The 14,636-nt window shown below is 45.0% G+C and overlaps 1 protein-coding gene across 2 annotated transcripts in view; it reads right to left on the bottom strand.

Moving 5' to 3' along the window:
• Nucleotides 1-14,543, bottom strand: part of ZNF202 (zinc finger protein 202) — an 18,829-nt gene extending 4,286 nt beyond the window's left edge. The window contains exons 1-5 of one of the 2 annotated variants that reach the window (XM_007462802.1): nt 14,437-14,543; nt 13,397-13,515; nt 13,081-13,158; nt 900-1,397; nt 15-225 (exon numbers count right to left, since the gene is read on the bottom strand). In XM_007462802.1, coding sequence (XP_007462864.1) covers nt 15-225; nt 900-1,301 — 613 coding nt within the window. In that variant the 5' untranslated portion in view covers nt 1,302-1,397; nt 13,081-13,158; nt 13,397-13,515; nt 14,437-14,543. The remainder of the gene's footprint in view (nt 1-14; nt 226-899; nt 1,398-13,080; nt 13,159-13,396; nt 13,516-14,436) is intronic. The other variant, XM_007462803.1, reaches the window with a different exon arrangement.
• Between the last annotated feature and the right edge of the window lie 93 nt (nt 14,544-14,636).

The following is a 14,636-nucleotide window of genomic DNA, read 5'->3' as shown; positions in this document are numbered from 1 at the left end:
GCTGAGGCTCCCACCGCTCTCCTGCAGGGGCTGGAACTCCAACTCCTGGCACAGGCTCTGCTCTTCTGGTGCCCCCAGATCTGGGCTCTGTGTGGTCTCCTCATGGGACTCCTCGGGGGTCAAGGTCTGTGCAGGATCCTGAAGCTCACTAGGTGACTCGGGCTCTGCTCCTGGATGCACTGTCTCCTCGGACAGGACTTCCTGGCCGTGAACATGGACAGTCACCTGGGAATAATTCCAACTTCCAGTCACCATGGAGTCAGGAGGAAAGTCTTGGTTGTCATCAGGGCTTATGTTAGGAGAAGCTGCCAACAGGAAAACTCCCAGAGGGACCCAGACGAGGAGGGGAAAGTCCAGTCCCACTGGGGCGTGCGAGGAGGAGCTGAGGTTATCCTCGCCAGGACAAGGGGGGACTTTCAGATACTGCCCTGCTTTCTCATTTCCCTCAACCCTGCCTGTCACCAGGGCTCTGAGGTCCCATCCTTCCCATCTTCGCCTACCCCACCTGCGGCTCGCCTTGCTGTGTGCTTCCCTGTCTGTCGTCCTGAGGGGGAACCTGTCACTGAGGGGCTGAGAGCCTCTGAGGAAGTCACGGAATTCTCCTCCCCAGGACATGGAGGTTCAACATCCAAAGGGAAAACCAAAGCCGTATCACCCTTGTGTGCTGAGGCCACAAAGATGGTCCCTAGGCAGGTGTTTCAAGAACCAGGAAGTCACACTCATACACACACGAACACACACACACTCATCTGTCCCATGGAGCTTATGGATCTAGGTATAACCCAAGGGCAGAGCCAATTCAATTTATGGGGTAATTTATGTGAGCCCTACCCCTAAATCCATGCTCCCAGCAAATAGACCCCCTCCACATCACACAGATCAGGACTCCCCCTCCTCACCCACCGCCTTGGTCTCCTGGGTTGTTTCTGCAAACCCTCCACCAGCGTCACGGCCTCCTCGCCACTCTCTGGCCGCTGGCCCCGCACCCAGCTCTGCAGTTCTCCGGGCAGGACAGTAAGGAATTGTTCCAGCACAAGCAGCTCTAGGATCTGCTCCTTTGTCCTCCTCTCTGGCCTCAGCCACTGATGACACAGTTCTCGGAGTCGGATGAGAGCTTCCCGAGGGCTTGCTGCTTCCTGATAGCGAAAGCGCCGGAAGTTCTGGTGCGACGTCTCAAGCACAGGGTCATCCCTCTGTAAGACAGACTCTGGCCTACAGGTGAAATCATCTTCCAATTTCACCATGAGAATCCCCTCTTCTTCCCAAAGATCCTGGTCCTCCGGTTCCAAGGCTGTAGCCATTGTCTGGCTCTGGGGTGGTCTCACACCATCGAGAGCTCACACTGTCGTTCCCCCCCGTCTCAGCCTGGGCACCTCGAGGCGTTTCTCCCAAGGGACCTGGGTAGAGAAGTAAAGACAGACAACACTATGAGCATGAAAGTACACACAGGAATAACAGTTCTGAGCTCAATCATAATCCTGCACACATAACACTCCCAAACTTAAATCCCCTTTCCCCTAATCTCCATAACACATGTTGTAAATAGATCTAGTTGGAATAGGATAAGCTATGCCTGAAGGTATGTTCTCCCACTCCTTTTCCTAGGCAAGGTTCACACCCCATAGAAAAACAGAAAAACACTATATTTCTACATCATGAAATATGGGAACCTAAAAGGAAAATGGCTAGGAGAAAGGACAGTCATAACTGCCTGCTAAAAATGTGGTACTGACCACAGTCTGTTTTACACACACACGTGCACACACACACACGCTGACATATATATTAGGATATATATTCTGAGAAGAGACACATTGACAGGGCTGAATTAGACAGAGAAGGCTTTGTGGAGGTTCATTGTGAACTGAATCACACTCCGTATTAATTTATTCTGTAAACTGGGGACTCTCAGAGAGGATTGTATGCGTTAACAGCGAAGAAAGCCACTTACACACAATGGCTGGCACATAAGCACCCCCAAAAGCGATCCTCCTCTTAAGACATCTTTAACTAGAAGACCTACAGACCCTCAAAACTGAGGACTCAAAACTAAATTCACGATTCCTACTCCCAAATCCGCCCCTCTTCATGTAATCCTCTTGGCTGAGATCATCACTTGTTAAGTAAACACTCAACGTTATCATCTTTGGATTCAACTTTGAATCTTACCCATTGCTTACAGCTCATTAAACCAATTGTACCTCTTAAGCCTCTAAATCTGTTTCCTCCTGATTTAGTTTGGGCCCCCATCTCTTGCCTGGACTACTGCCATAACTTCCTAACTGGGATCCCCGCAGTACTCAGCTATGAGCAAAACACAACAGACTCAGCTGTGGAGCTTTTGCAAAACACAGTATCACACATCATTCTTCTGGATATTCTGAGTCAAGTCAACCTAGGGAACTGCATCTTTAGAAACGCTACATGTGGTTCTGATGTGCATCCTAGCTGAGAAACACTTAGGGCATGTAAGGTTAAGAGAGAGTCCTGGAGTCAGATTGCCAGGGTTTGAATCCTGGCTCTATTGTTTACTAGATGTGGGGTCATGGTCAAGTTCTTATTCTCCTTATGCCTGTTTCCCCTTTACAGAATAGAGGTAAGGATGGAATCCATCTAATAGGGTTACTATGAGGAATATCTGTGAAGTGCCTAAAAGTGATGGTGCCCCAATGTTAACCATTATCTTTCTGAATAACAGTCCCAACTGCATCACTCAACATTTAAAAATAGTAACTTCATACTGTTAGTAAGATCAGTTCCAAAATCCTTGGCATGGTACATGAAGCCCTTCACAACCAGCCCTCAATTTATTTTTCAAGCCTCATATCCTCCTCTCTTCTCTGTATCACCTGCTATGCATTGCTGACCTCCCTGCAATAGGGTGTCTTTCCAGGCCTCCAAGTCTGTGAAAGTCTGTTCCTTTTGTATGGAAAACTCCCACAACCAATGCTTCATGTGTGTTCCTACTTCTCAACAGGTCCCCTCTTCTTCATTCCCAGGATTTACAGTTTCGGTCTTAATCAGTTCTCCTCTGGATTACTGCAATTGCCTCTAAATGTGAGCTATCTGTCTCCAGGTTTGTTACCTTTGTTACCATTCATCATATCACAAGAGTGACTGCTCTTGGCAAACCTGGTCCTGTCCCTTCCTTAAGATCCTCAATCACTCCTGTCTTGGAAGTGAAATACAAACTTCTAAGTATTATGTATTAGGTTGACCTTCATCTTGGGTTTCTTTTTTTTTAATATTTATTTTATTTATCTGGCCGCACCAGGTCTTAGTTGCAGCACACAGGATCTTTCAGTTGCAGCATGTGGGATCTAGTTCCCCGACCAGGGATCAAACCCAGGCCCCCTGCATTGGGAGCGTGGAGTCTTAACCACTGGACCCACAGGGAAGTCCCTTCATCTTGTTATTCCCTTGCCTTCCTCTCCAATCCTTTCAAACACGCACACACGCACATTGTGCACGTAAAGCACACAAAAGGTCTATGCTCTTTGGCTTTTGAACATGCCGTTCCTTCCAACTCTTTACCCTTCATTAGGTTAAACTTATTTATCTTTCAAGACATAGACAGGTAAGGCTTCATGTCTCCTGAGATGCTTTCTTTGATCCCATTCTCCCTGCCCTTAGACCTGGTTAGAAATCACTTTGCTCCCCTAGCTATCTGGACACATCTGTATCTCAAAATCTGCCGCATCACACAGCCATCGTTCATCTTTCCCCTGAAACCCCTTGAAGGAGGGGACTGTGCTTCAATCAATTTCCAATACCTATAACAAAGCACACAATAAATGCATCTAAATGAATAAGCCTCCACTTTGAAGTTTTCTTTCTATATTAACAGTAAGAATCAATCTTTTCCTCCATAAGTTTCTACTCTTTTTTATTCACCAAATCTTGTTAATCCTACCTTCTAAATCTTTCAGATTCATGCATCTCATCTCCACTGCCATTCCCCGAGTCAAGCCGTTATGACCCACTAAAAGGCATTGATAGGACCTCTTAAAAAATGACGATATCCTCAGGCCCTACGACTGCACTGGCACTTACAAGTGGAACGAACCACTTGGTTCAAATTTTACCAGTGGACTTCCAGGTGCCACCGCCTCCAGACCACTCTCCCCATGCAACCTGAGGGTTCTTCATTTTCCAATCTTTTTATGCCTCACTACAACTGCCTCAGGTCCACCTTCAAGGTCAACGATCCACTCTTAACAGCTGTAACATGCTGTCTAATGTGCTGTTACTCATCAACCACCAAATTATTCATTATTTAAATCTGTATCTCAAATCACTTTTCATTCAAGCTTATTTCATTTTTCCATTACCCGCAAACATTCACTACATAATCTCATGGTCTATAGTTCCGTAATTTACAGATCTTCCTGTGCTAATTTACCTACTTATTACATCTGCTCCATCTCATGGTGCTTTGTTTTTGCAGGTGGTTTGTAATTTTTTTACGTTTTATGCCCATTTTCTTTGGGAGAGCCCTAGGTTATAAAAGTGAGCCCCTTGAATGAAATTTCGTTTGCTTCCATCCAAGTACTAGTGGTTTCAATATCTTAATTTCTCAGCCTTCCTGAATTATGCCAAGTGTCTTATTTAGGCCTAAGCCTGTGAGTGATTTCTGTCCCACCCAAGGCTATGGAGGCCTACACTTCCTTGCCCTTTTGCTTGATCAGTAGACAGATTTTCATGGAAGGAGTAGCTCTTCAAGGCTCCAGGCTGGCAGATATTCAACTCTATATCCCTCCCCCATCCCCACCAGTGCCCCATTTTCATATCTCCCTGTTGGAGTATAGGTATCAGAACCCCAAACTTTAGAAGTCTTTATTTTGGTTTGAAATCTCCTCGCGCTGTGGTGGAGTTAGATTGTGCTCACTCCTCCAGCTTTTATTTCTGGAACCTAGACATTTACCGTTAGCTTGGGGGCAGGGAGGCAGGTGAGTGCAAGCATTTAAAAATGGGCAAGAGCCATATCCACATCAATACCACCCGCAGTGCTGCGGTAAGGTCTGAGTGGTGACCCTTCTGACATACAAAATCGGCCAATGGCCTCACACTGTCCACAGGGTAAAATCTAAACCCCTTACAATTTGATTCCCAAGGCCCTGCAAGACCTTGCCCCTGCCCACCTCTCTTCTCCCACGACTGCTACTGCATTGAAACTTGCTGTTCGAATACACTGCTGTATCTCTTTTCTACGCCCTCACTAGGTGTCCTGATGCTGTCGACTCTGCCTGAAATACCCTTTCTACCCCTTTTACTTGGTTAACTCTACTCATCCTTCAGATCTGCTTTCCCCAGATGCCTTCCCTCGTCCTCCCAGACTGTTTCCACAGGACCTTGGACCCTGTATCGCAGCACACACATGTATCTACTTTTTGTGTGGCAAGAATCGTTCAACCTCCTGTTTAATTCACCAGACCGTAAAGCTCCGAGGGCAGGGCCACACAACACCCAGCTCAAGGCCTGTCACACAACAGGTACTCAGGCAGAGACCACGGTAAGTCTTTTTAAGTCTTTCTCTGGAAGGACAGATCCAATATCATATTAATTCTTACTCACTCATTTGTCCAGCAAACTGTGTGCCGTGTGCCAGACAAATGAATAAATAAGGGAGAAAACACTTATTATTTGGATTGTGAGTAAAATACTCAGTGGTTCCTGAAGTGAGGAAAACACAACTCATCCATCACAAGGAATCTTCAGGCTGCCTTGGGAGAATCCACATACAAGTCACACAAAGCTGTGCATTTGGGAAAAAAAATTTTTCCTTTGAAGATTTGAATCAACCTTAATATGCACAAAACCGGACATCAAGTAATTTAACACAACTACAACACTGATTATTTATCCAGACAATCCCCCCAACATCTGCAAGGCAGGAAAAGAAGATGGAATTGATACTCAGGGTCTCTGGCTTAATGAAGGGATTTCTATTAACTTAAAAATGTGAGAACTTGCCCAGCGAAGCAGGCTAGGAACTCTGTTTTCACGTAGCACAGTCCACGAGATGCCCTACTACAGATTCCACAAAGTATGCGCTGACAGAGGGTTCCTGCTCTTACAGGGCTTTGCTCTCCAAAGAAAAAAGAATATAAACCTGCTGATTTAAAATGCTCTTCAGAAATCACGGATTGAGATTTCCTTTGCTTGTTTTGTATTTACTTTGGCAGCCTAGGAAGGTGAGATGGCGACAAAAGATCAGCAACAGCGGAATGAGGGGAGGCAGAGTTGTCCTTGTTGGGGCAAGAGATGGGAAGGAAGAGCAGGCAGGCAGTGCTGTGAAAAGAGCACCGGATTAGGTATCCAAAGATGTACGTTCCAGCCCACATCCCCACAAACCTGGAACCGCTCTAAGGCTTTCCTGAGACAAGGTACACAAGAGCCCTTGTAAAGGGTGAAGCCCTCTTCAGACAACAACTCTCCTAACTCTCAGGGTTAGCTGAGACCTATGAGAGCTTGTGAACTAGAGCATGCTGTGCAAATGTCAGGTGTCAGTACTAGAGACAGAAAATGGGCTTTGCATTTTATTCTGCCATTTGTGGGATGGGTTACCCTGCAAGTCTGCCTTGCAATTCATTGCCTTCTAACGCCTTCCCTCAGTGTCTGTCCTTGGAAGGGTTCCACAGTGACAGACAAAAACCCAACAACAGGATACTATAGAGAGACCGTGAGGCCAGGCCAGGAAGAGTGAAAGACCTGTTTCCAGAAGGCTCTAAAATAATGTCTGCAGAAACGCTTCACAAGCCTCGGCCTGGGCTGGCCCCACCACCTAGCCTCTTCAGTGTTTCTAGGACGTCTGGGGCAGGACTGCGGAGGAGATGTGGGAAAGGCAAGACCTTTCTCCAGTCTGTGGTCCAGCTGTCTCTGTCCATATCTGAGTGGGTCCCATGCCAGTTAAGGCCCTAACTCAACCCTAAAGACCAGAAAACTGCAGGCAGTGAAAAGATACCTGGGTCTCTATCTTAAAATGTTATTCCTACTTGGAGTGATCTTTCTGGACCCTAAATGACAAGGTCTGTAGTCTTATAGCATCTTCCTAAAGGAGAAATGGGATCTATTTACTGACAAACAATTCATCTTCAGAAGAAAACAGTGATCAGAGAGGTTCGAATGATGATATTAAGCAGACATTTAAATTCTTTCCAGTCTCCCTTCTCCTCTTTGACTCTAACGCGGGCCCAGAGCCTGGAGATTTGAATCAATGATCGCTGGGACTAATCAGACGCTTGCAACTGCTCCTCTCATTGCTCTAGAAAAAAAAAATCAGATAATAAAAATTGTTAACTGCCCTTTTCTACTCCTGTAGTGTTCTTTAAAACTAAAGACTATCCACTATGATCCTCCTACTGGAAAGATTCTTTCATTTTACTGTAACTTATCCTTATACAAACGTTTACCCATACTTTGCACATAATGGTTAGGGGCTCTGGAGCCTTAGTCTGGATCCCTCCCCTCACCTATTAGCCAGGTGACACTTCCTAAGCCTCAGTCCAATCTCCAACATGTGGCAAATGCTTCCTACCTCATATGGTTGTCTTAAGGATCAATGAAGCATCGCATAGAATCGCTCAGCACAGAGTCTGGTATATGGTAGATGCTCTATATATTCTGTTCTTTCCTTCAAATTGCTTTAAATCCTTTTGGGAAGAAGATTTACATGATAATCAAACAGTCCTTTATTTCATCATAATTCAAAACAAAATTTTTTTTAATGCACAGGGAAAATCTTGGTCTGTTTACTGTTACATCAAAAGTAAAGTGTTAAGGGAGTTCCCTGGTGGTCCAGTGGTTAGGATTCGGCGCTTTCACTACTGTGGCCTTGGTTCAATCCCTGGTCGGGGAACTGGGATCCTGCAAGCTGCGTGGTGCAGACCCCCTAAAAAAAAGTAAAGTGTTAAACCAAGAGAGAATTCTTGCTTTGAAAGCACTTATAAGCTAAGATTAAACAAGATCCTTGGAACCAGATGGGATGAAAACTTAAAGATAGGTTTTCCTGCCTAAGACCAGAGTAGCAATACTTCTGTTTACCAATATCACAGTCCTGTCCCCTTCCTCTAACTGGGAAGAGGCAACCTGAGGCAAACCCAGTTAGTACAGGCATACCCCAATTTACTGCGATTCACCTTTATCACGCTTCATAGATAATGTGTTTTCTGTTTTGTTTTCTTTTACAGCTTAAAGGTTTGTGGCAACCCTGCAACAAGCAAGTCTATCAGTGCCATTTTTTCAACAGCATTTGCTCACTTGATGTAATCACATTTTGATAATTCTCACAATATTTCAAGCTTAATTATTACTATACTTGTTATGGTGATCTGTGATTAGTGATCTTTGATGTTACTATTCTAATTGTTTTGGGGTGCCACAAACTGTGCCCATACAAGATGGCAAACTTAATCAATAAATGTGTGCTTTCTGACTGCTCCACTGACCAGCTGTTCCTCCGTCTCTCTGCCTCTTCTTCGGCCTCCCTATTCCCTGAGACATAACAATGTTGAAATTAAGACAATTAAAAACCCTACAAGGGCTGTAAGTATTCAAGTGAAAGGAAGAATCACATGTATCTTGCTGTAAATAAAAAACTAGAAATGATTAAGCTTGGTGAGGAGGGCATGTCGAAAGATGAGACAGGCTGAAAGCTAGGCCTCTTGCCCCAGTTGGCCAAGTTGGAATGCAAAGGTGAGTTTCCTGAAGGAAATTGAAAGTGCTACTCCAGTGAATACACAAATGATAAGAAAGTGGAGAAAGTTTCAGTGGTTTAGATAGAAGCTCAAACCAGCCACAACAATCCTTTGAGCCAAAGCCTAATCCACAGCAAGGCCCCAACTCTCTTTAATCCTATGAAGGCTGAGAGAGGTGAAGAAGCTGCAGAGGAAGAGTTTGAAGCTAACAGAGTTTGGTTCATGAGGTTTAAAGAAAGATGCCATCTCTGTAACATAAAATGCAAGATGAAGCAGCAAGTGCTGATGTGGAAGCTGCAGCAAGTTATCCAGATCTAGCTAATTAATGAAGGTGGCTAAAATAAACAACAGATGTCCAATGCAGACAAAAGTCTTCTACTAGAAGAAGAAGCCATCTAGAACTTTCATAGCTACAGAGAAGTCAATGATTGGCTTCAAAGCTTCAAAGGACAGGCTGATTTTCTTGTTAGAAGCTAATGCAGCTGGTGACGTTAAGTTGAAGCCAATGCTATTTACTATTTTGAAAATCCTAGGGCCCTTAAGAATTATGCTAAATCTACTCTGCCTATGCTCTATAAATGGAACAACAAAATCTGGATGACAGCACATCTGTTACAACATGGTTTGCTGAATACTTTAAGCCCACTGATGAGACCTACTGCTCAGAAAAAAAAATTTCTTTCAAAATATTACTGCTCATTGAACAATGTACCTTGTCACCCAAGAGCTTTGATGGAGATGTACAATGAGATTAATGTTTTCATGCCTGTTCACACAACAATCGTTCTGTAGCCCATGGATCAAAGAGTAATTTCAACTTCCAAGTCTTATTATTTAAGAAATACATTTTGTAAGGCTATAGCTGCCATAGACAGTGATTCCTCTGATAGATCTGGGAAAAGTCAATTGAAAACCTTCTGGAAAGGATTCACCATTCTAGATGCCATGAAGAATATTAGTGATTCATGGGAATAAGTCAAAACATCAACATTAACAGGAGTATGGAAGAAGCTGATTCCAACCTTCATGGATGACTTTGAGGGGTTCAAGACTTTAGTGAAGGAAGAAACTGCAGATGTGGTAGAAACAGCAAGAGAACTAGAATAAGAAGTAGAGCCTGAAGATGTGACTGAGTTGCTACAATCTCATGATAAAAACTTCATGGATAAGGAGCTGCTTCTTATGGATGAGCAAAGAAAGTGGTTTCTTGAGACGGAATCTACTGGTGAAGATGCTGTGAAGATTGCTGAAATGACAACTGAAGATTTAGAATATTACATAAACTCAGTTGATAAATCAGCAGCAGGGTTGGACAGAACTGACTCAGTTTTGAAAGTTCTACTGTGGGTAAAACGCCATTAAACCGCACTGCATGCCACAGAGAAACTCTTCATGAAAGGAAGAGTCAATTAATACCACAAACTTCATTGTTGTCTTATTTTAAGCAATTTCCACAGTCACCCCAACCTTTAGCAACCACCACCCTTCAGTCAGGAGCCATCAACATCAAGGCTAGACCCCCCAGCAGCTAAAAGATTATGATTCACTAAAGCCTCAGATGAGGGTTAGCATTTTTTACCAACAAGTACTTTTAAATTATATACATTTTTTTAAGACACAATGCTATTGCTTAATCAATCGACTCCAGTACAGTGTAAAGAGAACTTTACAGTACAGTGTAAGCAGTTTTTTTGAAAACCAAAAAATTCCTGTTTTTATTGTGATATTCCCTTTATTACGGCAGTCTGGAGCTGAACCTGCAATATCTCCGAGGTCTGCCCGTATCCCCAAGAGGTCCTCTGAAAACCTAACCCAAAAGGCAGAACAAATGAAAGGGAATACCTTCACTGACTTTTTGCCTTCTAACACATCACGATCAGTGTGCTTCAAACCATGTTTAAAAACGATTTAAGATATTCTTGCCATTTAAATTTTTTCTTCCTTTGTTAGAGTCAACATAGATTTAGTTAAGATTCTATTCAGTGATTCTTCACTAGATTTGAGTAGCAACGGGAGAAGTACCTCAAAGGTTATTATAAGGCGTAAAAAAGAGGAAGACAGGAAGAAACAAAAAGAGAGGCCAAATAAGTAGTGGGTGGTACAGGGAGTCAGAGGAGGCTAAGACATAAATATCTTCTGCCGCCAAATTTTACAGACTTTGCACTTAGGATCAAGGTATAAAAATGTAATTGAGAGTAAATATAAACATGAAAAATTTAAATAAAGCTATAAAAATCATAACAATTCACTTTATTTTCAATTAAAATGTTTCCTACAGGTATGTACACAGGCCCGGGAGGCAGTGCTGGATCGCTGTTGACAGTTCTGCCTTCAGAGGTGGATGAGCTGTGCTCTACCTCCTAGAGATGTGTCATCTGGGACAAGTCACATCAAATCATCTTGAAAATGGGGATGATTTTCTACCTAAAGGCAGAGAGCTGGATCATTTTTTGAGAAACTATCCAGCTTTTTGATGGTAATAGAGGGGCTTTGAGGGGTACAAGGATATGTGGCCTCTTTATTGAGTACATGGGCCATAACGTATTAGCCTGAAGATGCTGAGAGGAATTTACTCAAGAGTTGAGAAGGGCTAGAGGCCAAATACAGGTTCTGAGACCAGAATTAAATATCCTGCCACCATGATCATATTGGGTAACCTCCAACATGAAACTAGGCTTTTTAAACTTACAGGTTTTTACCCAGGGGTGGTTAATGGCCTGAATAAAGCAGGCCAATCGACATGCCTCAGTTTAAAACAGAATGTCACAAACTAATCTGAAGTAGGAAAAGGGTGATCACCAAACCTGACACCCACCCTAATGAGGGCAGCAGCTTTTATCTGGAAGCCAGAGTTAAACTAGACAAATACACTTAATTCACTACAATGAACACAGTCAATGCCAATCACACAGAGGAAACATTATTTAATGAAAGAAAAAAAAAAGGATATTTTATAAATATAGCTTGACCTGAGGTATAAATATGGATAATTCAGAAGTTACTTCAAGTCATTCACTGTGTTTTTAGTTTTTAATTAATATTCTCTGTCAAGATACCCCCTGCTCTGTAACTAGATGACTTCCTCCTGGCTTTGCCCAAGGCTCCCTTGCGTATGATGAGATGAAGGATGGGATCCATGCCTGCTGGACCACAGGAATCTGAGGGGTATCAGGTTTCCACTGCAGACTAAATCATGGTCCAAAGTAGATGGCATTCTTGCTCTGGGCCACTGTTTAGTGTCTTCTGTCTCCCACTGTGAGCCCTGTCCCTGAAAGCAAGGACCTCCTTATATATTTTTATATTCCCTGTTCCTAACACTCTGTCAAACACCTGGTTAAAAAGATGCTCAATAAATGTGTGTTGCATTTATTTAAGCTGTTGATTTCTCTTCCCCCAACTTGAATACAGACACTGAAATTCAGAATCAGTGGGTGCCAGGGCTTCTGGGGACAGTTACAGGAATTTGGCATTAGCATTTATTCCAATCCCCTGAGGGAATCAGGTGACACAGCCATATACTACTTTACTATGTTACACAGGATTAGTGGAGAAAAACGTCTCCACTAATGGGAATGGAGTTCATTCATCCCAGAAGTATCTACTGAGCAACAATTGTGTGTCCCATACAAGTCAAGGTGCTGGGCAAAGAAAAATGAAAAAAGCACAGGCCCTGACCTTCAAGAATTTAACATGTAGTTAAAAAACAGCAGGGACTCTGGCACACTAGGAACTCACAGCAAAGACCTAGAATATGGGTATAAGCGATATGATAAAAATAGAAGCTCCTATCAAGAGAATTAAGAAAATCAAGGGAAAAAACTCACCAGTGTTTCAGCTTCAATTCAGCTTAAGATAATGTAGCACTTGGAGTTTTTCTGAAGTATACTTTCTTAATTTTACAAATCAAAGAACTCAGACCTAAGTGGTTAAATTACCCACACAAGATCATCGTACTAGTTTCAAGCACAGAAGTACTCACACACAGGTCTTCTGATGTGTCCAAACCACTGCAATGTTTGTGTGAAGAAGTTTGGCCAAAGGCAGTGGTTCTCAACGTGGGAAACCCAGACCGGCGCACCAGCACCAGAGAGCGTGCTAGAAATGCAAATGAGCAAGCCCCAGCCCTGACCTGTAATCAGTAACTCTGGGGGTGGCCCCAGTAATCTGTATTTCACAAGCCCTTCAGGGGTTTAAGATGCTTGGTAAGTCTGAGGACCAGTACCTAAGGCAAAGGAGATAAATCTGAGGTTCGAGCAGAAGGGATCCAACTTTTCCAGTGCTGTGGCCAAATTTAAAGGAGGAAAGGAGTCTAGGACTGCTATATGTGTGTTTTACGTCTGTGCCAAATTAGCTGGAAAAAAAATGTCGTAAACCTGTAACTTACCTCATCTGCATAGTTTATAATGCCCAAGAGTCCCTCACTTCGTAGTAAACCTTGCTGTGCCCTTGAAATGACTGTCTACTGCAATATGGTATAAAGAGTGCAAAACGGGTACAGCTGGAGGAGAGAGGGGACAAGATTATGAATCCCAGGTGCTTAGTCCTAGGAGAAAAAAATTTCCTTCCTCCCTCCAAGCCTGCCCACCCTCTTAGGCTAGATAGTAATAGCAGAAAACTACCCAAGACAAATGGCTACAAACCCTAACTGTTCCGCTGTCATACATTTCCCAGCAACAAGCCTCCCATGGCTGTCCCACAACCTTTCTGAAGTGGCTTTCTGGATCAAGGGCCATGGGGCAGCTTGGAAGAGAAGTTGGAGGGATGAGGGACTCCACTAGCTTTCCTTGTGGCTTCTGAGTGAGGCTGCCCTGGGTGTCACCTGCAGAATGTGGACAGAGAGAAAAAGCAACAGTTCTAAGCCTAGCCTCTAAGTAGAGCCTGGATGTGGCCCTGCTCCCCAGGACCAAGGCAGACAGGGTTATCAAGGCGCCTAGAAGACAAGAACATCAAGGCCCAGAAAAATCAAAATCGGGCTGGCACCTTTCTGAAAAACGGTAGCAAATCCCTGGCATACAAACTAACAAACTTTTCGCGAAACCAGATAAGAAGCAGGCCCCATGTACTCCCGCTGAGGGTAGCGGTGGTGTCGAGAAAAGTGCCAAACCTGGCTGTTAGGGGTGGGGGAGGGAAGTTGCAAGTGGAGACTGCAGTCATTGGCTTGAGACGAAGCTCGGGTCCGTCACGGTGCAGCTTAAAAGCCACAGGCCAGGTGGTCTCCAAGGCCTAGCACGATCACGGGAGATAAAATCACGGGTGAGGGTATCTGCGTGTGTTGCGGCGTAGTTGGTGGTGGCAAGTGATGGGGCTCGCCTGGGCAGGGAGCCTTCGGGGGGATTCTCGAGCCAGCTGAGAGGCGGGGTAGAAAACTGCAGGAAATGAAGGGGCCTCGACCACTCCTCCCACGGTGCCGGGGGGCCAGTTGGCACGGAAGCAATGGGAGGGCGGTACGAACTAACGGCGTTTCTGCAGGCCTCAAGAGGGGGCGGAGGGCGGTGGCTGCAAAGAAAGAAGCCTGTAGCGCGTTCCACGTACCCGAAGGTTCTAGCTTCGGCCGCCAGGAAACACGGGGACCACTACGCCTCAGCCCCCTCAACATACTGCCGCCAACCCCTTCCACAGGACAGTACGATTTCCCCAGGCTCTAGGGGGGCGGGGTCTCCGCCCCCGACCCCTCCTCCCAGCTCAGCCCCGCTCAGCCTGCTCCGGCCCGGCTCGGCCCGGCCCAGCCCCCAGCACTCACGGCTCCGACAGCTCCGGCGGCTCCTGCCCTGCCCCAGCTTCTCCCCAACCCACTCCCGGCCCTAGCAGCGCCGCCAGATCCGAGCCGCGCGGGGCCTGGCGGGTCGGAACACGTGGGGCCTTTGCGCCCGGAACCGGAAGCTGCCCTTCGCCCCGCCTCTTCGCCGCGCTGGGGCCTTTCTAGGCTCTTGGGAGGTTTGC

This window comes from Lipotes vexillifer, unplaced genomic scaffold (assembly GCF_000442215.2).
Source record: "Lipotes vexillifer unplaced genomic scaffold, Lipotes_vexillifer_v1.1 scaffold1447, whole genome shotgun sequence".
NCBI classification, from domain to species: Eukaryota; Metazoa; Chordata; class Mammalia; order Artiodactyla; family Lipotidae; genus Lipotes; species Lipotes vexillifer.
The sequence above is the reverse complement of the archived record's forward strand: the minus strand, read 5'-3'. Positions and strand labels throughout refer to the sequence as shown.